The 24,405-nt window shown below is 37.1% G+C and overlaps 2 protein-coding genes, 1 long non-coding RNA gene and 1 pseudogene across 8 annotated transcripts in view; 1 reads left to right on the top strand and 3 right to left on the bottom strand.

Annotated features, from left to right (window-relative positions):
• Window positions 1-24,405, bottom strand: part of LOC148731769 (uncharacterized) — a 40,498-nt pseudogene that overhangs the window by 5,843 nt on the left and 10,250 nt on the right. The gene's annotated exons all lie outside the window — the stretch shown is intronic.
• LOC148731770 (uncharacterized) lies at window positions 2,815-12,090 on the bottom strand. 5 transcript variants are annotated; one of them, XM_088762065.1, is made up of 7 exons: window positions 11,503-12,090; window positions 11,262-11,309; window positions 8,521-8,700; window positions 8,262-8,412; window positions 5,414-5,573; window positions 4,311-4,441; window positions 2,815-3,480 (listed from the first exon to the last, which is right to left on the bottom strand). In XM_088762065.1, the coding sequence occupies exons 4-7, from the start codon at window positions 8,303-8,305 to the stop codon at window positions 3,450-3,452; spliced, it is 366 nt and encodes a 121-aa protein (XP_088618191.1). In that variant the 5' UTR covers window positions 8,306-8,412; window positions 8,521-8,700; window positions 11,262-11,309; window positions 11,503-12,090; the 3' UTR covers window positions 2,815-3,449. The 5 variants fall into 5 exon arrangements, 3 of the variants coding, with proteins under 3 accessions (XP_088618191.1, XP_088618192.1, XP_088618190.1); XM_088762066.1 differs by having other exon boundaries at window positions 8,497-8,700; XR_016002025.1 differs by lacking the exon at window positions 8,521-8,700 and having other exon boundaries at window positions 4,174-4,441.
• On the top strand, window positions 13,683-15,657 carry LOC148731771 (uncharacterized). The gene is made up of 2 exons (XR_016002056.1): window positions 13,683-14,774; window positions 15,067-15,657. It is a non-coding gene; the product is annotated as an uncharacterized LOC148731771 (long non-coding RNA).
• LOC148731772 (uncharacterized) lies at window positions 19,236-20,947 on the bottom strand. The gene is made up of 3 exons (XM_088760788.1): window positions 20,903-20,947; window positions 20,410-20,454; window positions 19,236-19,579 (listed from the first exon to the last, which is right to left on the bottom strand). The coding sequence occupies exons 1-3, from the start codon at window positions 20,945-20,947 to the stop codon at window positions 19,319-19,321; spliced, it is 351 nt and encodes a 116-aa protein (XP_088616914.1). The 3' UTR covers window positions 19,236-19,318.

A 24,405-nucleotide genomic window follows, 5' to 3' on the forward strand; every position in this document is an offset into this window, starting at 1 on the left:
AGTAACTATTTCTTAATTTTTTTTTGATAAGCCAGAGGTGTCAATCTGACGTTGACTGCGTCTCAAATTTCTGCTGTCCGATTCTGGCCCAGCGGTGTATCCCGAAAATCCCAGAAGACGGTGCCTGCAACCTTAAGGTAATAGATAGAAGGCCAAGGTTTTAATTTATAAGCAACATTTTTTAATTTTCTCTCATCGTTTATCATCCTTTGGTATTTCCAATCTCTTTTTCTCAGGATTTGCATTAGTCATGCCTCTCATCTAGTCGAAGTTACCAAGACACCTAAGAACGATAGAGACTCTAAATTCGTTCAAGAAGAAGATAAGAAAAGTCGACCTTTCACCTCTCGTTGAAATTTAAAACTTAGCTAAATAACTTCATAATCTTTTTAATTATCTACTGTAAATAACTATTATCTTCATATGTAAATGTATTTGACTTTAAAATTTTTTAGTGTCCCCCATTAGTTTAAAGTTTAAAACATAGACACTTAAAGTTTTTCATTCATTCATTCATTCATTCGTTAGGTAGTTGACAAAACGTAAAGAAACTCAAACCTAGGCTTCTATATATTTCAAAGAAAATTATTTTTTCGTCATGAATTAGAGATACCTGACTGTAGAAGATTGCAGTTACAATAGATGCTGTGCCTTTAACAAGCGATGTATTCCTAAACTCAAGAAATACTTCACCTGCATTTTGACGGTAAGCCATTAATAGCTTTTTTTTTGGTCAGATATTTATAAAGTTTCTCTCATCTTTCCAAAATTGACTTTAAGCTTCCTTAAGCTTTTGGTGTAATAACATTTTCCTTTTTATTTATTCTTTAGGACGTACACAAGTGCGCCTACGCAGATGGACTAGAATGAAAGGAGACAGCCAACATCACGCTTCTTATCACAGGAACGAGGCTCTCGCTGAGGCAGTGTTGGATGCTTAAAATGGCGCTTAGCTTTAGTTATAAAAGCGAAAACAAAGTTTGAAAAACTCCAGATGCAGTTTTTAAAACAAATGTGTTAAACCTTAAAACAAAACGTGAGTGTTTTCTTTCAAATGTTGGCGTGAACTGCGGTTTAAGTTAAAGAGCAAGTGGTGTAATTTGCGTTTCTGGCAGAAACGCAAAATCGACTTTATCCTTTGTCGTCTTTGGTTATTTGATATCAAACACAAAACAGGCAAGGCTAATTTTATTCATTGAAATGGCAACCTCAATTCTCTTTTAATCTTGGGTTTCAGTGGAGAAATTTGCCGGATTCCTTGTTTTCTCCATATCACATATCAAAATAATTTTTAAAGGGAAGAATACGCAGTTTGATAACTGCTATGCACTAATGTGACTGAGCTGCTTCGCTACACAAGCCCATGCCATGATCATGCACATTTTTATATGTGGGGATGTGTGATTTTAACTCATTTAAATATTAAAATTACTTGCTGCAAAATCCTTAATACTACATAGGAACGTTTCGTTTTCGAGGGATAGCCTTACATATCATTAATACTAGTGTTACCTGAACATCTACATTTGAAATTTTTTGATAATTTTCAAAGCAAATTGTTCCATAACATCTGTGACAACTTACCAAAGATTTGACGAAAACCTTACCTTATGGGTTATGTCAACACGACGGTAGTGTTTGTCAGTATAGCTTCAAGAAATTTGATTGTAAACAATGACAACAAGAAAAAAAATTATTTCTATTTCGCAAGGTATATTTAACGTGAGTTTTCCAAGCTGATTGAAGTGCACTCTTCTCTTTTTTTTGTCAGCTCAGCTAACACAGCTTACAGAGTGAAGCGTTTCCTGGGAATTCTTACGATAACTAGAGCGCAGCCTAGGAAGGGGTTGTCTTACTTTGCTGAGATCGAGATGAAGGAGATTTCTAGAAACGGGTGTCAACGACAAAATAAAGTTTACCTCTCGAACGAACCAAAAAGCCCATCAACAGATCCTTAGGTAAAGAAATCCGCGTGCAGTTCAGTTCGAAAAGCAGTTTTATTAGTAACTATTTCTTAATTCTTTTAATAAGCCAGAGTTGTCAATCTGACGTTGACTGCACCCCAAATTTCTGCTGTCCGATTCTGGCCCAGCGGTTAATTCCGAAAATCCCAGAAGACGGCGCCTGTAACCTCAAGGTACTAAATAGAAGGCCAAGGGTTTAATTTATAAGTAATATTTTTAACTTAGTCATCCTTGGGTATTTCCAATTTCTTTTTCTCAGGATTTGCATGGATGTGGCTGTATGGATGGATTGGTGTGTCAGAAGACCACAGATATCAGTTTTCCCACTCTTTAAGTTTCCTCTTGAGCAGTGTGTCAAGATGTAAACACGGATATTTACCTAACACAGGAAACATAGACATTAAGGGCTGTAGCAGTTTGAGCAAGTAAAAGAAAAATAAAACGGTGCTTTGCCATGTTTCTCTCTATTTCACGTCTCTCACACCTATACTGACTTATCCTCAGTCTTCCCCGAAGGAAGCCTGGGTAACCTGCCCTCCCGTCGTACTCTTCGCTACGTACAACTGTTATTTGTCCCCAGCTCTCTCGCACTTTTTGAGGTAACCATTTTTTTTATACCATCGCAAGACTTTTTGTCCCATTTTCACCTTTCCTTGAAATGTTTATTCCTTCTTGCACCCAAAATTTAAACTTCTTTACTTCTTTTTCTTCTGCGCCAATATTTGATTTTCAGTCACCATGCGCGCCATCCTTTCATTACGCATTAAATCTTTCCCTTACAGGGGTGGGTATCTGAATTCACCGTTCTGAGGAATTTCCGAACCGAAGAAAAGTTACTGCACTTGATACATTCTTTGGGGTTTTGTCCACTGTTTTATTAGTATCTTCACTACATCTCAATGTATATTCGGTAGAGCTTCAATGACCCGTTTGTCCTTTTGTAATCTAATATATCCTTCTAATTCCATTTATACGGAACATACTTTAACTGTTACCTACGTTTGAAGACTTCTTTTCAGAAGGCGAGTTTGTGTGAGTTTCTGTGCGTGTATGTATACAGGTGTGTTACTCATAACACTAACATGACGCTAAAACTAGCGCAGGCAGTTTTCTTGTTTCTCATAGTTTTAGGTTAAACTTAAAATGTAAATGACAATTTAGGGCTTGTACTGCGCAGAGTAACATGAATATTATCAAATTCGCATTCTATAATAATCCAAGTGCATAGAAACAAAAATATGTGAGCAAAACCCCTTTGAAATTTTACAAATTTCTGATTAGATCTAATAAGATCTAATTTTGAAAAGATTCTAAAATTAAATTATAACCGTTAAGGAAATAGCTGAGTTAAAATTTCTAATAATATCTTTTGGGATCTATCTAAATACTAGTTCAAAAAGCAGTGTAAATAATAAGGTAAAAATAAAAGAAAAAAAAGTTGTTGCTAAATATCGTCACAGTAAATAAGGCGCGGGTTTTTATTCTTCATTCAGTCAGACCAAGAAGAGCCAAGAACCTGAAAAAAAAAGGTAAAGCAACTTTGTTTGACAATGAAACTAAAAAATGCAGATGATATAACGTTAAATTCCGCCGTCTTTCCGCCAACTGAGAGTAAAAAGCAGGTTCACCAATATTAGGGCCGATTATACTAAGAAACTAATTCGCAGCATAGCTAAGTCGCGAACTCATCGTGTAAACGTTACACTGCCACTTTTAAGGCCGCTTCTGCAAAATAGGGGTTATGAGAACGTCTTGAATAAGCCGCGGCTTTGATAAGATGCGAAACTACTCGTATAAATGGCATTGCAGCTCATGCGCGGCTTACGCAAGACGCGACCTTACAATGCGAAAGCGCAATATTTTCCCGCGCTTGGGCATTTTTCCCGTGCTCGTGACCTCACACATGCTCATAAGACGTAAGACATGAACCCCTCATACGAACATTTCGCGGTTTATGTAAACCGCGATCTTATAATTGGTCCAGTTTCCGTCTTACACAAGCCGTGGATTATTATCCTCGTTTCAAAGGCCCTACTGATACAAATATAACCATTTCTTTCAAAGACCTTTTCAGGGATCGTTTATTCTACAATTTTTCGGAACGTATATGTTATAATGATTATCTTTTAACTGGTATTAGAAACGCCAGTTTATATAAATTGTACTTTTTGCGTGACTTTATGCGTGACTTACCGTCTGAGTCACACACCTGATTGCGCGTGCCTCGTTCCACGTGCCCATCACGTGAGTGATTTATCTCTTGAAATGTACCATGATAATAAATCCTTGTTTTGTTTGGCTATATTTAAATGTTCGAAACCTCTAGCCATTCTATGTTTTATTTACTTCTCAATCTTCTCATCTAGCCACTTTTTATGTAGCAATTCATTGAGCCAAGATTCTGGCAGTTTACTGGCACCCAGTTTACAGCCTAACAGCGCCCCGGCTACTGCGCCATTTGTGTTAGCGTCTCCGGCCTGAGAAGAAAAATAGGTTCGCAATTTAGTGCGTAAAAAAAAAAAAAAAAAAAGAAGAAAATTCACAACATTGTTGAAATACGTATGATGTGCGATCCTCGCAGTAGATAGCGCTATTTATGCAATAGCGAAAATTAGACCTGAAAAAAAATCAGGCCTGTACGGGACTCGAACCACTGACCTCTGCGATACTAGTGCAGCGCTCTACCAATTGAGCTAACAAGCCAACTGGGGGCAGGCCGTTAAGTTGATTCGTAATAAACCCGTGAAAGTGATAAATGAGATGCAATGAATATATGAAGTTCATATATTTTGTACTGCGGTATTAGATACGTATGATGTGCGATCCTCGCAGTAGATAGCGCTATTTATGCAATTGCGAAAATCAGACCTGAAAAAAATCAGGCCTGTACGGGACTCGAACCACTGACCTCTGCGATACTAGTGCAGCGCTCTAGCAATTGAGCGAACAAGCCCATACAGGCCTGATTTTTTTCAGGTCTGATTTTCGCTATTGCATAAATAGCGCTATCTACTGCGAGGATCGCACATCATACGTATCTATTACCGCAGTTCAAAATATATGAACTGCATATATTCATTGCATCTCATTGTTGAAATATACGTGGCTTAAAACTTGAACTTTAAAATTTTCTATAATCGTAAAACATTTTCCAACAACCTAACAAAGCCCTATAAACTGACTTCTAATGGTGCACTGATAGTCCTATATAATGGGCCTTGCCTGCAGATTGCAAATTCTTGTAAGATGAGTAGCACATCAAAATTTTGGAAGATTTTGTACCCAGAGACACGAATTTTCCAAAGGTATGACAATGCTTCATATTCTTATTCCCTCGGCAATTCAGACATAAACTCCGTAGAAACTACAATGCATTTCGACTCTTCAAAATGATGGTTTTTACAAGAAAAATCCAAAAAGATATTGTGTCTTTCAAGTATCAGACTTACCTCATATGCCTCAGCTTCTATAGCGGCACGAAAATCATCCTGCCTCAAGGACCAAATTCCGGCGCCTAAACATTTGTGCGTGTAACCTATTTTGCCGCGTTGGTCAAGCTGAAGATCTTCCAATGACTTAGCAAAACATGTGTTCCTCCAAACCCTCTTTCTAAAAGCAATTCACGAGATAAGGTTCTCACTTTGGTTTAAACTGACAGGCCACATACAGATGCTTTATGGGACCGGTTGTTATTTATCGCCTGAGGAGGGGAGGGGTGAGGATTTTGGTTGTATCAGGAGAAAATTTACCAGATTCCCCTTAACGCTCTGTGATGTTTCTAGGGTACCGGAGTAAATTTTCTATAATCCCCATTTAAACTGTATTGGCGACGACAGGTTCTCTCTCAGTTCTTCCTGGAAACCTCCCAAGAATCTCCCTCCCCCCCCCCCCCCTTTTTGACTGGCGATAAATAATGACAGGTCCTTGAAGCAGTCAAAAACCTATTGGTAATTTTACTTGTCGTAAATCAACAGAAAACTGAAATACCTTAGAATTATTTCATACACACTTAAGAGAGGACTGCCTATGTCTATGCTCACGTGCGCACTTCAGGGAACCTGCATCTCCACTTAACCTAAGAACCAGGCTCTAAGCCGGCTATCTCGATAGAGTCTTTCCATGTTGAGCCTTTAAGTAGCTGGTAGGAGAAATTTCTAACCCTGGTTGCTTGAGGGCCAAATAAAGCAAGTCGCTTTGACAAAGGGCTAACGCTCCAAATGTCAGCTTTACAATTTTTAAGCTGGCTAATTTCCATTATCAAGTTAGTTGATCCCAGAAAATGATCTTTTTATACCTCCCACCGATGCAGCACCACAGTTTTCTTATAAACTTACCCCCTTTAAATTATGTGGGGGGGGGGGGGGTAGGTTTACATCTTGGGTCTGCATGGGACTTTACATGCTGCCTTAGTGTTCTCTATTACTGCATCTATGTCGCTAAAGTTATGAACTCCTGGAATTGAAGTGCGCATGACACCTCCGTTTGGAGCTAGAAAGCTACCTGAAGATTCCCAGACGTACTCGGCTGCCTGAGAACCAAGATTAAGCAGTAAGTTAACCTAACAAGCTGAATTATTCACGCACTTTGATCGGAATTCATGAATCCGGAAACATTAACGAATCCGGAAAACTCTCCTCTAGTGTAAACCTAGTCTTAGAAAAAAAAATCCAAATTTTGAAAACAAAGACTACTAGTCTCTGCGGAGTTCTATTGTTATCGTTATTGTTTTCATGACAATGACAATAACTTTATTTATACTTGAATTTAAGATACCAAATACATGCTAATATCTCCAAGTTAAATTATCTAAATTTAAAATATTTAAAATTAATCTAATTACTATGTAAATACTAACTACATATAAAATACAAAATATAATTCTAAAGCAAAGGATATTAAAATATAATTTCTAAACAAGGTGAAAACTAAGTAAAATTTATTCTACAGGTCGAATTTCAATTTAGAAACTTCGGATCTAAATTGACTTAATTCGTGTAGCAGTCTTATGTTATTGGGAAGAGAGTTCCATAGCTTACTACCCTGATAGGCCAATGAGTGGAGGCCATAGTTAGTGATATTAACCCTGGGTACCATAAGAATATTATCCCCCCTCAGATTAATTTTGCAGTTGCGTAAAGTAAATAACCTAGAAAGATATTCTGGAACCAACCCATGCAAAGCTTTAAATACCAATGTTAAAATATTATGAATTCTTCTATTAAACAAAGTGGGATGCTTAATATGCAATAATAATTCCTCATACGAGCTTTTATCATCATTGTAAATAAAGCACAACGCACATTCATTAAGTTGTTTCAATCTGTTGGAATAACCTTTTCCGTAATGATGCCACTGACCTCTGCGATACTAGTGCAGCGCTCTACCAATTGAGCTAACAAGCCAACTGAGAGCAGGCCGTTAAGTTGATTCGTAATAAACCCGTGAAAGTGATAAATCAGATACAATGAAATATATGAAGTTATAAACTCCTAGAATTGAAGTGCGCATGACACCTCCATTTGGAGCTAGAAAGCTACCTGAAGATTCCCAGACGTACTTGGCTGCCTGAGAGCAAAGATTAAGCAGTAAGTTAACCTTACAAGCTGAATTATTCACGCAATTTGATCGGTTGTTACTCATGATCTATTGGAAGACAAATGCATGATTACCCCTCAGAGTGATTAGCATCTAATTTCTCCTTGGAACATCAGCCCAAAATCATACATTAAAGTTATGAGAATGAAGGAAATGATCACCAATTGAAGCTCTTGCCATGTGTCTGCACAGTAATAGATAACGGCAGTCATCAAAATGGGGTAAGAATATCAGTGAGAACTGGACTTTCTGATCCCAGAAATGTGAAGGATGATCCAATACCAAATTCTCTAAACTAAAACTATAAGAATTGTATGGCAGACAGTAATGAGAATTACTAAACATGATCTTAGGGGTAAAAGTGTTCATTATGCCACCTGGTTAGCTCAAGTTCTAGAGCACTGGACTGCTGTGCAGGAGGTTGGAGTTTGAGCCCCAGACCAGGGGAGTAGGGAATGTAGTTGCCAGTGTTGTGGTCTGGCCTGTTTATTGAAATTGGGGGCATCTATTAAAATTGGTCTTCACAAAAAATTGTAAACTGCTGCAAGCAGTCTGTTAAGTCCGCCATGAAACATTCTGATGTGCATTTGATCAGATCCCAAAGTTAATTTGCCCAATATAAATATTAAACTGTTATTAATTACATGTATAGTTACTTAAGCAGGCCAGGGCAAATTACTGACTGCCCTCATTGCTCTGTACCTTGTGTGGATCAGTAAGAAAGTCAGGATGATGCAGAACACCATAATTATGTTGTGCCGCCAATTCTCATTCCACCACTATCACCTAGCACTGGAAAACGTTTTCTGCTCCAAACTCTAATTTTTTTTTTGGCAAAATCAACAGGAACCAACTGCAAGAAATCAAACAGCCAAGTTAGTCCAAATCAGTATTCAAAATAGATCACATGTTATTTTTATCTATTATGATGGTTTACCTCAAGTCAATCTAGAGCCCTTACTGTCTTTAAGTCTTTACTTGTGCCAGGGGGCTCTTTGCAGTAGAGCTCAAGGATGAGCCATTGAAAAAGTGATGGAGACTAGAAAATCAAAATCATTTGATCCGAGTCATCTGTCCAGTCTCCAGTGTCCCATCTCGACCGTGAGCATCCTTGAACTTCATATCATATTCCAAACGTATCCTATGATTGAAAAATTTCTTTACTTTCTTTACTAAGTGTGTCTTACTGTAAATCTGTAAGAATCATACCATAATATGGCGTTATTACTGAGTAATGGAGTCTCAGGAGGTGAAGGTTCACAATTATAACCTCTACTACTTTGGGAGCTTGAGGAAGAAGCAATCAAAGATACTTTGAAACCAAGTCAGTCAACACTAGTTTGAAAGCAGAAAGCAAATAAGAAATTGTCATAGGCCACCAGGTTATTGTGAACACCATGTTGTTTTGTTAGATTATGCCCACAACTGGGAATTGTTACGCTAATTTCTTGGATTGTTTGGGTCAGGTTTTTGTGTATGACCCGTGTATAAGTCAAGGGTGATTTTTTGAGCTGATATTTTTGGTCATAAAAGGTCGATTTATACACAGGTAAATACATTATTCAGTTAAATTGTCTTAAGTCTGCACAAGCCTTTGAGCATTTACACAGGAAAAATGGGAAGGGGCTGCTTTGTAACACAAATTTCTTCCACAGTTTTTCTTATAGTGTAATTGTTTACTTCTTCATCCGAGACTTATTTTAATCAACATAAAATGAAGTAAAAGTTTCTGCCTTAACGCTGAAAGGACTACCCTTGCGAAAAGATCTAGGAAATTCCTAGGAAATCCTAAGATTCTCCTACGAATTTCCTAAGAATATTCCTAGGAAATTCCTAGGAATAAGGTGTGAAATTTCACAGTAAATTGGGACGAAGAATTCAAAGAATTCCTAGAAATTTCCTAGGAAATTCCTAGGAGTGAAAAAATTAAAATCCGAAAAAAATCCTAGGAAATTCCTAGGAATTTCTTAGGATACACATTTCACTTTTGTCTGACCAAGATTAGGTCCCCAAGGAAATTCCTAGGAAACTCCTAGGAATTTCTTAGGAAAATAGGAAAAATAGAATATAGACACTTTAACAACTGCCCCACAAAGTGGAGGTAGGGTGCCTGAGACATCCAGGAGCTTCCACTATTGGCAGCCAGCTCCTAGATGAAGACTGCTCCCATGGATGGCAAATCCAGGCGACCCAGCCATGAGCCCCCACACAGAAGGAGAAAAACAGGGAAAAATGCTAACGCTCAGAAAAACACTGACTAAAACACTAACAAAACTGAACAACGCCCCGTGGACCAAGAACAAAAGGAATGCAGGTGCATGCCAGACCGCTGACTGCACCGGGTAGCACTTGTGCTCCACATTGTCAACTCCATTAAATTGCACTTAACTGCATAAAACATACAACACCATATGATAGGAATTGAATTGAATTTATTATATACAACTCAAATAAACATTACAATTAACAATACTTTTTGTTGTTACTATAGATTGTACATGCATATACAAAATTACTTGGAATGCAAAACAAACAGTAAAAGATCATTCAAAGGATTAATAAATTGACAACTTAGGATTCACATATATCAATTATCAGAAATCATGCATGGCTGATGCAATTTGAAAAGTTTGGATCAAAATATACATTTTTGGCAAAATCATTATTTTCCAGTGGAGCATGTTTTCATTCCGGCTGATAAAATGCGCGCACAAACATGTCAATGTTATTTTGGCATCTGAACTAATTAAGATTGTTATTCTTATGTGATATCATTTTAATTGTTAATTAGTATAGTTTCAGAGCTGAGCAAAGAGTTTCCAGCAATCTGATTGCTCGAGCGGTTCCTTATTTAAAAATTATTCGCAGAAGGCGAGGTGAATATCTTCAAATAATCCCAGAGACGAAGTCGAGGAGATTATTCGACAATATTCACTGAACTTGAGGCGAATAATTGTTTTAGTATAATTTAAGAGCTGAACAACAATGAAATTTCAAAAGTCATAACATTGTAGTAACATTTACATTTTATTTTAACATTTTACATAAACCGCGTGGGGCGGTTTAAATAGCATCATATAAGGAACTGCTCGACAAATCAGATGGCTGGAACTCTTTGCTCAGCTCTGAAATCATACTAAGACGCTATATAAACCGCTCTGTGCGGTTTATATAAAATGTTAAAATAAAATGTTAATAAATGTTACTAAAATGCTATGACTTTTGAAAATTCTCTGTTGTTCAGCTCTGAAATTATACTAAAACAATTATTCACCTCAGGCTCGGTGAATATTGTCGAATAATCCCCGAGACTTCGTCTCAGAGGATTATTCGACGATATTCACCTCACCCTCGGCGAATAATCGCTACATATAAACAGTGTCTTCTGATATAAAGTTGCAACGCTGGTGTCTCTCATGCTTTCAATATCTTCTGAGACAGTTCCTATATAATTTGCGGAGGTTTTATATTGGATCTTTGTCGTATAAATAAACCAAAAGTGATGTGAATTTTCACAAATGATCTAGGCATACAAAAAGACTATGGGCTATTAAAAGCTTTAAAGTGTACTCTAAAGCAGAAATGCTTTTTTCTAGGGGGATGGAAAAGGATTGGTCCGCTGTAACGTCGTCACCCCGCAAAATGGCGCTTCGCTTTGTCACACGTGCAAAAAGTTATGAAAAGCCTTTAACTCAAAATTACCTGGAACAAGCAAACTAAGTTCTTTCTTTGTAGCTTCACCTTTAGTACCTTTTAAATGACACAAATAAGAAGCATTTATTACCATTATATTCAGTTTAAACTAATGAAACTTAGAAAAGCTACTTTTAAAGCTAAGCTTAAAATTCTTACATAATATTTATTCATATGTTCTGCAATCAATCGATAGAAGTAGAAATGATACATATGACAACGATTAACCAAATAAAAGTGTAATACTTACTATGAACAGAAATAACTTTCGCCTTGAAAATCTGAGTGCCCTCTTTTACTTCGTATGGCGACAATAGCCCTTTTTACAGTTCCCGGCGCCATATTGGATGTGTAACCGCGCAAACATGATAGCGAGGTTAGTGTTGAGTCGCGTTGCGAGTTCTAGTGAGAGTTTAGTGAAATGTGGTGGTGCTCTGTCCTTTTCATCGAGATATTTCGACAATGAACGATACTTTCCCTACGCAGGATATTCCTCCTTCTTCTTCGAAAAGAAGAGGAAGACACTGTGCCGCTTTTTGTTTGTGCTAATAGCTATTATGACACAACAGGCAATCCAACAGGTCTGCATTTCTTCTTGTTTCCGAATGACGTCCAGCAGCGAATCAGATGGTGCAATCTCCTGAAGCGCCAGCATGCAAAGGACGGATTCTTCATCACAAAATCAACTTCTTTGTGCTCAGAACATTTCAAAACAGAAGACATGCGAAAAAACGTGGGCAGGTCGCTGGAAATTGGTGAAAGGTTTATAATGTTTGTACGGTTGTTTTGTTGCTTGGATACCAAAAGAAAATGGAGCTTTGATTTTCGGTATTGTAGTGTTTATGCTGGGATTTTTTTCTTCTCATTAAAAAGTGACATTTATATCTCTTTGTGCACTGTGGTCTTATACGATATCTGTGAACTGAATGTATAATTATAAAATTATAATGTAAAATTAAAATGTAAAATTAAAAATTTAATAAAATCATGAGTTTATTATTATATATATGGGCAGAACCATCTCGATTAAACTAGTCAGTACCGAAAAAACCACGGAAAATGCTTGCTTAAAGGGTCCCAGTAGCAACTGTGACAACTCAAGAAGAGTCATTTGAAGTTGAACAGGAATCATTTCACCAAGAAGTTGAAGCAGCTGTGTCAACTGTCAATGCTGCTTCATCTTCACCAGCCCTGCAACAATCAGATGTTCTTAAGCTGCAACGAGAAATAGAGCTACTGCAAGTACAATTAGCTGACTTGAAAGAAAAACTAAGTGAAGTTGAAAACGAGGGGGATATTTATTGGCGTGCCAATTTTCAATTGACAAAATTAAAGATGATGAGTCTGCGGTTCTATTTTATACTGGATTCCCAAACTATGGAGCACTCATAAGCTTCTATAATTTTATTGAACCAATGCTGGCAAAGATGCAGTACTGGAGAGGAGAGAAATTGTCGAAAGAGAGTCAGCATACCAAACAGATGATAACAGAGGTAAGCCGGGGCCTTCAAGAAACTGTCATTCTTGGATGAATTTTTACTCATACTTATGAGACTAAAGGCTGGGTTATTTGTACAATATCTTGCTGATAGATTTGGGATCAGCAAGAGCCTGGTGTCCAGAATCTGCATTACATGGATTAATCTTAACTATGTGGAACCGAAAGAACCTTTCCCATCTCCAGCACAAGAACTTGTTTACAAGAATATGCTGCAAGAGTTTGCTCAATATGCAACAACTAGGATTATTTTAGACAGTACAGAACTGTTTATTTTTTCTTCTGTGAATAATAATGTTAATTATTGTCAATAGGCTCTTCGAAATGTTATGTTTGAAGAATAGAATTTTGAAGCTCCTTCCCATAAAACATAGTTTAACTCGTGTTTTATTGTCATGCCAATCACTTCTCTTATTTACACAATGTACAATGGTACCTTATCTTGATTTTACAAGCCCAACATCATCTTTTTTCCCTGAGTACTAACAACATTAATATTAATATTTCTTAATGTAAGGAAAGATTACACCTAAATCAATTTGAGCATTAAATTTGAGCTGGTGAAGGTGAAGCAGCATTGACAGTTGACACAGGTGCTTCAACTTCTTGTTGAAATAATTCCTGTTCAACTTCAAATGACTCTCCTTCAGTTTTCACAGTTGCTACCGGGACCCTTTTAGCAGGCATTTTCCATAGATTTTTCGGTACTGACCAGTTAAATCGAGATGGTTCTGCCCATATATATAATAATTAAACTCATCATTTTATAAGTTTAAAATTTTACATTTTAATTCTACATTACAATTTTATAATTTTACATTCAGTTTACAGATATCGTATAAGACCACAGTACACAAAGAAATATAAATATCACCTTTTTAATGAGGAGAAAAAAATCCCTCCCCCAAAACAAAAATCCCAGCATAAACACTTCAGTACCGAAAATCAAAGCAGGCATTTTCTTTCGGTATCCAAGCAACAAAACAACCGTACAAACATTATAAACCTTTCACCAATTTCCAGCGACCTGCCCACGTTTTTTCGCATGTCTTCTTTTTTGAAATGTTCTGAGCACAAAAAAAATTGATTTTGTGATGAAGAATCCGTCCTTTCCATGCTGGCGATTCAGGAGATTGCACCATCTGACTCCTGCTGGAAGTCATTCGGAAACTAGAGGAAATGCAGACCTGTTGAATTGCCTGCTGTGTCATAATAGCTATTAGCACAACCAAAAAGCGGCACAGTGTCTTCCTCTTCCTTTCGAAGAAGAAGGAGGAATATCCTGCGTAGGGAAAGTATCGTTCATTGTCGAAATATCTCGATGAAAAGGACAGTGCAAAACCACATTTCACTAAGCTCTCACTAGAACTCGCAACGCGACTCAACACTAACCTCGCTATCATGTTTGCGCGGTTACACATTCAATATGGCGCCGGGAACTGTAAAGAGGACTATTCCACGACATTATTCTATTCGTGTTGCGATTTCTTTTCGATAACGTATTATGTCTTCGTCTTTTAAGACGCTTATGCTATGACCTTCTTCGATCCATTCGACCAGAACCCACATAACGCTGCGAACGCTTTAAAACGTTTAGATCAGAGAAGAACACAGCAAGACTCAGCTGCAACGCACAAAACTTTCGAGTAAAGGTTGTTGTGGAGCGGAATAGAACGTTGAAATGAGCGGCACGTCTGGAAACTTCACCTTATTGGATTATACTTGGTCATGTGTCGGTCATGTGAAGATTTTGCTCATGAAAGACTGGGACTAGTGATCGTGTGATCCATTCAGCGCCATGGTCGCCATCTTATGAACGGTGATCGAAGTAGCGATAAATGACTTTTAAAGTTAGTGTTAACGCCTGCTAGTATGAACCATGGATGGGAATGAACATCAAATTTACAAATTAGTCAAACTTAACGGCCAAGAGAAGTATGAATGTACGGCTTGTAAACGTGTTCTCTCACGACAACAGACAATGGAAAATCACATGCGCTCTGTGCATCGTTACGTTGGACCGGGTAAGAAAATGTAATGTAGTGCTTAAGCTTATATAGCGCATTTCACAATGTCTCAATGCACTTCAAGCTTACATTTTTGTCAATGATGCTTGTAAGTTTCAAAACCAGTACGAAAAAAACTATAGAATTGATAAGCAATTCTTTTATAAAAATGGCAATTAAGCTTAAGAAATTAGTTTCAAAATCCTCTCTTCCTCAACTGTTCCTTCTGAACCTACGACTATTCTTTTATTCCTCTAGCACTTTTTGAAAAGAAGCATCGCATTGATATTTCTTATTCTCAATGTTTTAGGTCTGACCTGAAAGCAAAGAGTGTCACTGAAATTTTGGAGAAGATTATGCTTCTAAATGGCAATTCCAGAAACCATGTTATAATAAGATTTCCAAACTTTAATGGTGTCTGTGGTTAGATATAAGAAAATATCACTTTTTAAGTCTCAATATGCCAGATTTGAAATTTCCCATCGCTTCAAATAAGACTTCCTTGTGATAATATTTAAGTAAAGATATGTTCTTAAGCTTTTTGTATAAAATATTCTAATCTGGCAAATAAATTGATACTTGATACTATCTATATTGAACTTACTTAAGTTTACTTTAAATGGAAAGTATGTAGAATTCACCATATAATTGGAATAAATCAGGAGACAGTGCAAAATTATGTTGGCTGAATCTTACACATTGTGATAAACCATTTTTCAGGGATGCCTCAGGCTAATATAACTTTGTATTTCAGTGTGGTCAGAGTCGCTGTCCTTGCAGTATAGCATTTTTTATTATCTGACTGGAGCACCAAACACATGGATTGAAATCCCACTTGAATTGCATTTGATTTAGTTTTCTGCTTGTATTCTTTACTACAGTAAATTTTTATTTCAATGTATTGTGATATGCAATTGAAGGATAAAAAATTAATCTTTTATTGGAAATTGTATAAGTTTCAAGAATATCTGCTTTAAAATTAATGAGTTATAAATTATAACGCGAAATAAAAGAAAATTTGTGGTATATTGCAAGTAGTGACTTTTTGAAACATCTAAAATGGCACTTTTCTTTCAAAAGCTAAACTCACAAGTATAATTCTTAAGAATTAAGGTTTTATTTTAAAAAATAATTTTTCCTAGTAAATTCCTAAGAATTTCCCAAGGATCAAGAATCTATTTTTTTATGTAAATTCTACCTGTAATCATTCCTAGGAATTTCCTAGGAAATTCTTAGGAACCTAGTAATGTTTGTTCACACCTCTAGAGAGCTTAAATGTTTTTAGGAAAATTCCACTGACTCCTAAGAAATTCCTAGGAAATTCCTAGGAATCCTAGAAAGCTAGGAAACCATTTCGCAAGGGTACCCAACAGTTTGATTAACAAATTCTCATCATGAGTATCATGAGGAATGTTTTAGAAAACAGTATGGAGAATATGCATACTGATGTTTAACATATGAGGCATGACTAATGCAAGCAAAAGGGACCTTACAAGGTTAACCTTGGGTTTCACAATGACATCAAGAATTACAGCTTCCCCTGCCTTTGTCATTCCTTGCAAAATCTTTGATAGTGTTTAGAAGTTGAAGGATTTTCAAAAATTTGGGTAATGAGATTGACTAGATCATTACTACAAGAAAACACAATTAAAAGTGATTTTTTAAAAAGTTAAACAGCCTGATAACCACCCTCTGAGGTAAGCTTACTGTAAGAAAAAAACAATTTAACCAACAAGCTTAGACGTAAAAACTGCCAAATGCCCAAGATAAACAGAGTGTTATGAGAACACATTTGTAAATAGATTAATTTTTAAATAGAACCTTTTATGATATTTTATGCCAGATATATGTAACTAGTTTTTCACATATTTAATCTTTTATTATAATTTAGCTGACCTTTTAATCCTTTCATCCTGTAACATTAGATACGTATTTTTATCTAATGAGCAATGAAGGCATTTATTATTATTATTACTATTATTATTATTATCAAAATATTATTATTAATGAAGGTTAGAAAAATTGCTTGCATTTGACTCTGGAAATTTGGCAGGCATAAATATAATATGATGTACATTATTTGCTATGTAGCAGTTCACCCCGGCCTTAAAAATCCTATTGCATCTCCAAAACTATACATGGTGCCTTTGATACAATCATACCATAAATGGTGCCTTTGATACAATCCATCAAGTCCTTCTTGTTCAAGGAAGATTCAATATTGAAAGAAGCAGGTGGGACTAGTGCTTCATTGTGTTGTTCTGTTGAAGATTGGCCTCCCTGAGACTGACAGTCACATCAAAGGATTCTTTTTTGTTTGCATTTTGTTTGCTGACATCACTGACTGTAGATTCTTGTTCAATTGGGTTGTTGGCAGAAATAGGCTGTTACAGAGATTGATGTGATAAATTTTAAAAATCACAAAAAAAAAACAAAAAAAAATAGGATAGTCAGTTAGTCTATTGCTTCAGTTGATGACAAACAAAACCCCTGTCACCAACTGTAAAGACATGTCCTCCACTAGGGAAATGGGGAGAAAGGTCTGCATTGGCATTTAAAATACCAGCTGGGCCAGGTTGTTCAAAACACAATTAACCTACACTGGAGTTAGTATAAAAATTTTAATTTACTTTTAGTAGCTTTGCAAAGGAATTTTTCATTTGCATTTTTCTCTGTCAGTTTCGAGAAATTAAAACCAAGGTTAACCTATGTTAGATCAATGTTAACCCCCTTTTGAACCCCCCTTACAAAATGGAATTTGGAATTCCTAGGATTATCCACAGATTCCTGAGTATTTTTTTCTAGGAAAGACTAGGAATAAGAAGTGTGAGTTTACTTTTTGGTTACTAGATATATTCAATCAAAGTTACGAAATTAAAGACAGTAAACCTTCATCCAGTTTCATTTTGGAATTGAAATGTAGTGCTTCTTTCCCGTCAATAGAAAGAGTGCTCCCAACTTCAAGGCTGTAATGAGTCGGTCAGTCTTGGTAGATTGACCACAGTAAAGGGTTTCTGACATGTTAAGCATTTGCCCTCGGTCATAGAGAAGGGCTCTGGGAAGAGTATTTCAAGTGTGTTCAACTCTTCCTTTGGATAAACTGATGCTCAAAATGTCACCATTAGAAGCTCTTTATGGTGGCCAATCTACATTCTCAGCTGAGCTGATAAAACCAAATTGTCTTGTTATACCTCCCCATGGACCCAGCACCACAGTTTCTCTTAGGTAAAAGGTAAAGCCTGTTTACAAGCCAAATGGCCCATCCGGCCAGCATTTAAATCCAGTTTCTGTAGCATGAAGCGACTAGGAGTATTTCTACTCCCCCCTGGATGGGATGCTAGTCCATTGCATGGTTACCCCCAGTTTTAAATAAATACTTTTCCAATATTTTGACCGAAATCTCCACGACGTAGTTACAACTAGTGTAAAAAATATGGCTTTAGCTGATAATACACTGACAGTGTCACTAAAACCAAGTAAAGAAGATTTTATATCGTGAATCAAAATATTTTACTTCACTTTTCGAGTATTCGTTACCAAAAAAGTCACAAACACATTTATAAAGAGAACTTTGTTACTGACCACAAAAAAACAAGTGAAGAACTCTCCGAGTTTAGGAGCGCAACGTTTGCCAAGCGCGCAGCAGTAGTTATCTTGACATTCAGCCTCGGAACTGCACCTCTATGAAGATGCAACATGGCGTAAATAAAAAATAAATATGCCTCGGACTGAGAAGATCAGCTAAAAAAAATCTTTTTTTTCATTTCTTTAATGTTGAATTTGTCTTGGGAGGACAACGCTCCCAGCATCAATTCGATCAAGAAATACTTGATGACAAGGAAGATCAAATTTCTTGTGAAAAAGCATGGGAACACAGATTCGGCGTGTTTAAAGGTAACCTTTAGAATGAGGCCCATCCTTACGGGAAATTCTTCTCTCGGTATTTGATAACTGAAGAAAATGAATTTGAGACTCGAGGCATCGTAGGAAGCAGTGCCATTACTGAGTAGGGGTGGGTGGGTATAGTTTAGGGCTGAAACAATGCCGGTGGCTCAGGGTTCTATGTGGATGTGGGGTGTATTTTCATCGTAGGAAGCAGTGCCATTACTGAGTAGGGGTGGGTGGGTATAGTTTAGGGCTGAAACAATGCCGGTGGCTCAGGGCTCTATGTGGATGTGGGGTGTATTTTCATCGTAGGAAGCAGTGCCATTACTGAGTAGGGGTGGGTGGGTATAGTTTAGGGCTGAAACAATGCCGGTGGCTCAGGGTTCTATGTGGATGTGGGGTGTATTTTCATCGTAGGAAGCAGTGCCATTACTGAGTAGGGGTGGGTGGGTATAGTTTAGGGCTGAAACAATGCCGGTGGTTCAGGGTTCTATGTGGATGTGGGGTGTATTTTCATCGTAGGAAGCAGTGCCATTACTGAGTAGGGGTGGGTGGGTATAGTTTAGGGCTGAAACAATGCCGGTGGTTCAGGGTTCTATGTGGATGTGGGGTGTATGTTCAGAACGTTCATCATACTTTTCAGTAAAATTGGGGGATATTACCCTTTTGCTCCTTCATTAAACCTTCCTCACCCCCCTTCCCCTCATAGCATTTTGGTCCTCTAAGCGGGGAGAGGAAGTTGAAAGTCTTACGTTAAAAAGAAATCGTTTTTTCCTCATTGGTTCGTCAGCAGACTGGTTATCCAGATCAACCTCTTCCACCTCAATGTCCATTCCTTCCAGCATGCACTGTTTAACAGGAATAACCTGTCCATTGTAAATTATATTCTTGGTCAACGCACAGGACAAACCGGCTTGGCAGCCACAGTCTCCTCCGCCCTGAAATGAATAACCACATTTTGACGTCATCTGTGATCTTTTGCAGACAACGACATGGAATGTATTTGTTTTATATGATAAAATACCAAAATGCTGTGAACGGTGATGTAATCTATGCTTTTGCCCTCCAATAAACCATAAGTAATAACCAATCAAAACGCTTATCATATGATGAATTTTAATCTCTCTTTTCCTTTTTCCCTTTCTCGTACAAAAACATAATTTTGATCTAGCAGTCCACCGGGGCGCCTTTTCTTTTAAACCTTCTCCTGATATCCTCTTGACGCTAAGACTGAGTATTTCTTTCTTTTTTGTTATGTTTGTAAGTGCGCCTATAGCACGAGTTTCTGTTCCTTGTTTGATTTCAGGTTTATTATAATCTTTTAAGTCGCACTTGGTGGCTTGTCACTCGTTCTTATGTGTAATTCAATATATTTGATAAGAGGCCCTTTGATCAGTTTTTGGTAAGCACTCGTGCTCGGAAGGAAAGAAATCAGAAAAAGGAAAGAAAGGGAAGGTTCGATTGATTTCAACCCTCGCCAAACCCGGAAATTATGTAAGTTTGATGCACCTGAAGCATTTCGTAATCTATCTGCATGTCCATAATTTCTTAAATCAATATTTAGTTTCATGGTGTAATACAATAATAAAGAAGGAGACGTCTCTAAAGAAGTTTGGTGCGGTGCATTGTATTTACCAGTGGATTTTGTGCGGTCCAGCTAGCGGTGGACAAGCGCCGGTATATATAATACAGAATGTGATTGTTCTCTTACTGATACTTTTAGCCACCCAAACAGTCTGAGAACCCCAAGCATCATTCAGTCACCTACCGGAGCAATGTTGCAAGCCGCCAGTTTTGGAAGATTACTGCATCCCTAGAGAAAGGTAGAAAAGATATCTTGACTTTAAAAATTGTTCCACGAGAGACTACCTTGTGCCAACTTCTAATGCTGTATTATCATGGTGACTGTAGACTCTAAACACTAAAAAACCAACCTCGATTATTATTTTCAATTCTTTTTCTTGTATCAGATAAGCTTTTTCTTAATTATCACTTTTATTTCTGACGCATACATCCATTTAATCCAAGAGGAGAGAATTGGTATCGTTGAAACATCGGAAAAAACATCAAACAATTCATTTCTAGAAACACAAAAAAAAATTAAACTCCAATAACGGCTTAATAGATTGTTTCAAAACTTTCCGTTCGCTGATGGAAAAAAAGTGCCTGTCGCTTAATGGAAAAACTTTGTGAAAAGCACATAAATCATCTTTATGAGGAAAAAGGCTAGAAATTATTTCTTAAGTTGCTGTTAAACTCACCAAAGCAGCTGTAGCCCAAACACTCAGAATGATGAGAATCTTCATGACTTCAATGAAACGACTAACAGAAACTCTCAGATCCAAATGAACTTTTGGTGAAGTTGAGTGCTGTAATCTGCTGTGTCAGCGGTTTTATAGTTTTGAGGCGCATAACTGTATTTGTGAAATCAAAATTTGCTTAGCTGTTTGTTGAAAGGAATGAAGTAAATTTATCAAACGCAATTACATTTCAGTTGTATCCTTGCCTTATATTTTTATGGTGAAAATAATTGTAGAAATGATACAAAAGAAACCATTTGCTATGGAGAGAAATTCAAATTGGCATGCATGTTTCTCAGAACGCGCCTCAGTAATCCCTTGTTGGGGAAAAGGAGGAATTTTTCTGACCCAGACTTCTGAAAAATGGTTATTCGACGATTTGTTAATGCTTCTACTACGACAAATAACTACGTTTACAGTCTATGTCTACAAACACAACTTAACTAACATGGTTGCGTTAAATTGTTCATGCTTTAAGAGAATAAGTCATATACCGTGAAGTATCTATAACAGGTTTAAGAAGTCTTAAAACAAGGGGTAACAGTGTGTGTTATTTTGTTAATCAAAGCTTCCTTTTTTGGCGATGAAAAAAGGCTGGTAAAAAAAACAAAACAACCTGTATTTCTTACTCTATTTGCAGCAAGATAAAGTATGTATTCGCAGGAGCATCGAATAATAAACGTTTCTTTAATTCAAATATAGCATCAGACTTGTACAGGCACTTAGCTAGCATAGCAATCTTTTGTTGATCTAGTTTTAATTTCAAGACAACGTACGATTAGAAAATAGTTTTTCTTCAAAGGTCGTTGGACCATTTGACAATTTTGTATTTACACAGAGTTCTCCATGGCCTTCGGCATAAGATGGCTGGATACACACGCCTAAATTCGCTTCGCCGTGGTTTCTCATCCATCTGAGGAATTGGTTTCCAAGTGAGCACTATGGCTTAGATCGTTCTGAAAATCTGTCATACGAAAAACAATTGAATTCATTTAATAGAACTTAATTCAGAGCTCCCTCCGAATATAATACAGTATAATTTCGTTACTGATAAAAACAAATGTTAAACTCTGCGACATGAAGATAACTTGCCATTAGAAAAAAAGAAACGTCCTCAATATGCATTAATACTTTGAAAAAGTGTACTGCACACTTAACTACTACCGCGGATTTCAGTAACTGGCTTAAACAACCTAAGGAGATACAAAGGTTATCGTGCAAAGAATTTGTCGTTCTAGTCTACAGGCGGATGTGTCTCTGCTGTAGAGATGAATACTTCCTTACAATTTAATTTTTTTTAGTCTTACGACACATGAAATAATGCTATTATGCGTGGACATGATGGAAATCCCTTGTCTGGCATCAAGGGTTCCACTCGCATGCGTTTCGATCATGACCCTTGCGGTGTATGCGTACAAACAGTTGAAAAAACACATTATCACATTGAAAATGTTCGTTTTCGTAAGAGGTTTAAAAGTACTCTTACTTTTTTTTTAATAATGTCTGTGAAAATACTGTACTTAAGTAGTGAAGTATAAGGAACAACGTTTCAGTTGAAACGTCCCGTTAGAGTGTGAACTACATCCCAGTTGTATACTTTCGGCTCTTTTAGTTAAACGAAAGAAACATGATGACTGCCATACTAATTTTGAGCTAAAGCATTTTACTTGCTTTGGTGAGCTTTGAGGAATTTAAGACACATGGTGCTACTGAACATCATCTTTTATTTCAATTTTAGACACGCACCGCTAAAACTGAGTTTAATTCTATCAAACTGGAACAGAGTATTTGCTGGCAAAACGGCGTGTTTTCTGCTTTATTAAACTTTAAATAATTCATTATCAAATACTTCACAGAACTTCTTTTATTTTATACCACGCGCACATTCAAGGAAAACTGGAAACAAAGACAAAACATACCTCTTTTCTAAACTTGTGAGCAAACTTGGAAACCAGATATGAGTCTTTTTCTGTTCTGTTTGTTGTTGTCGTTTGTACTCCTCGAGTAAAATGTCCGATTCCAATTACTCCACACATTTCTTGTGCATGCTGTTCTTTTCTTTTTCTTCAGGGATGTTCAGAACTTCCTGAACTTTCAGTTTGTAACAAACCGGTGAGTAAACACCTGAATTAGATTATTTTATTGTTCAATGCCATAAAATGCTGTCTTTAAGAAGTCTGGTAACTCAAATTTTCTATAACAATTCTACCACATATATGCTTCGAATATTTTTCATGAGGAGACTTGCGTTTTGTAGCGTCCTGCCAGGTGACACTACAATAGAGTGAATCTTTTAGAGACCAAGGTTATACTAGTTTTGTGTCGTTATTAGCAACTGGCAAAGAAAAAGAAAATCAATGCCTTTCTAAGTTAGAAAAAAACAAAGAAGAAGAACGAAGAACAAACTTCCTAAGAATTTATTCAGCTGTAAGGTTACCTCTTCATTAAGCTCGCTCGTCATACGGCAAAGCGGGTGGCGAGTTCATTTTGAATTATAATTCACTGGATGAGAATTATTATTCTGCTCTCGTCACTCCTTTTCTGTGGCCAGGAAGGAGATTGCAGTTGCCAGAATGGTCTTTCCTGCGTTCTCACCAAGAATGTGATAGAACACGGAATCGAGAATCCCGTTAAACAATGCATGCCGGGAGATATGGATATCGAAGTGGAGACGATCGACCTTGCTATAACCAGGCAGCAGATGCACCCATGAGGGTCAGGCGCTGGCTGTACTTCAAAGTAAGTTTGAAAGTTTGTTTATTGAAAATTTTTGAGGACCGATAACTTTTCTGTTGACGGTCATACTATTGAGAGAATGGGGGAAATACGGCTTTTAGGAGTTTAAATCGAGGAAAATTGAGTTTTACTAGTCATAATTCTAATAATATGCTCTAAGGCCAGTCAAAAAGTAGGGATCCTAGTGCGGCTACGCAATTTGATACCCTGTAATGCTAAACTATCCCTTTACAGGTCTTCAATTCTGCCCCATCTAACCTACTGTCATCTAGGATGGCACTTTTGTAATGCATCGGAACGGAGAAAGTTTGAGCGGATTCAGGAGCGAGCACTTAGGGCGGTGTACAAAACTAGATCAGCGTCCTATCAAGAACTGCTAAGTCGCGCCAAACTACCGACGTTGTACAATCGGCGCCTACAAGACATTGCCACTTTGATGTTTAAAGTTAAGCACAGTCTCGCTCCCGAGAATATTTCTGACTTATTTAATATAAAGAACACTCAGTATAATTTACGGAACAGTGACTTCGAACTGCAAAGATTCGAAACTGTAAGACTTGGTAGGAATTCTATTAAATATGTGGGACCTCTCATCCGGTCGAAGCTACCAAGACACCTAAGGACGATAGAAACCCTAAATTCGTTCAAGAAGAACATACGAAAAGTCGACCTTTCAACTCTCGTCGAAATTTAAAACTTAACTAAATAACTTTATAATCTTTTTAATT

The sequence above is a fragment of the Stylophora pistillata genome, chromosome 5 (genome assembly GCF_964205215.1).
Source record: "Stylophora pistillata chromosome 5, jaStyPist1.2, whole genome shotgun sequence".
Lineage (NCBI taxonomy): Eukaryota > Metazoa > Cnidaria > Anthozoa > Scleractinia > Pocilloporidae > Stylophora > Stylophora pistillata.

Coding starts and splice junctions, on each gene's coding strand:
- LOC148731770 (XM_088762064.1), bottom strand. CDS start 8,305: ATGGTGTTCTGCATCATCCTGACTTTCTTACTGATCCACACAAG. Junction 5,574..8,261: donor TTCTTACTGATCCACACAAG/GTACAGAGCAAT, acceptor AATTGCTTTTAG/AAAGAGGGTTTGGAGGAACA. Junction 4,442..5,413: donor TAGAAGCTGAGGCATATGAG/GTAAGTCTGATA, acceptor TTTTCTTCTCAG/GCCGGAGACGCTAACACAAA.
- LOC148731772 (XM_088760788.1), bottom strand. CDS start 20,947: ATGAAGATTCTCATCATTCTGAGTGTTTGGGCTACAGCTGCTTTG. Junction 20,455..20,902: donor TTTGGGCTACAGCTGCTTTG/GTGAGTTTAACA, acceptor ACCTTTCTCTAG/GGATGCAGTAATCTTCCAAA. Junction 19,580..20,409: donor CGGCTTGCAACATTGCTCCG/GTAGGTGACTGA, acceptor TATTCATTTCAG/GGCGGAGGAGACTGTGGCTG.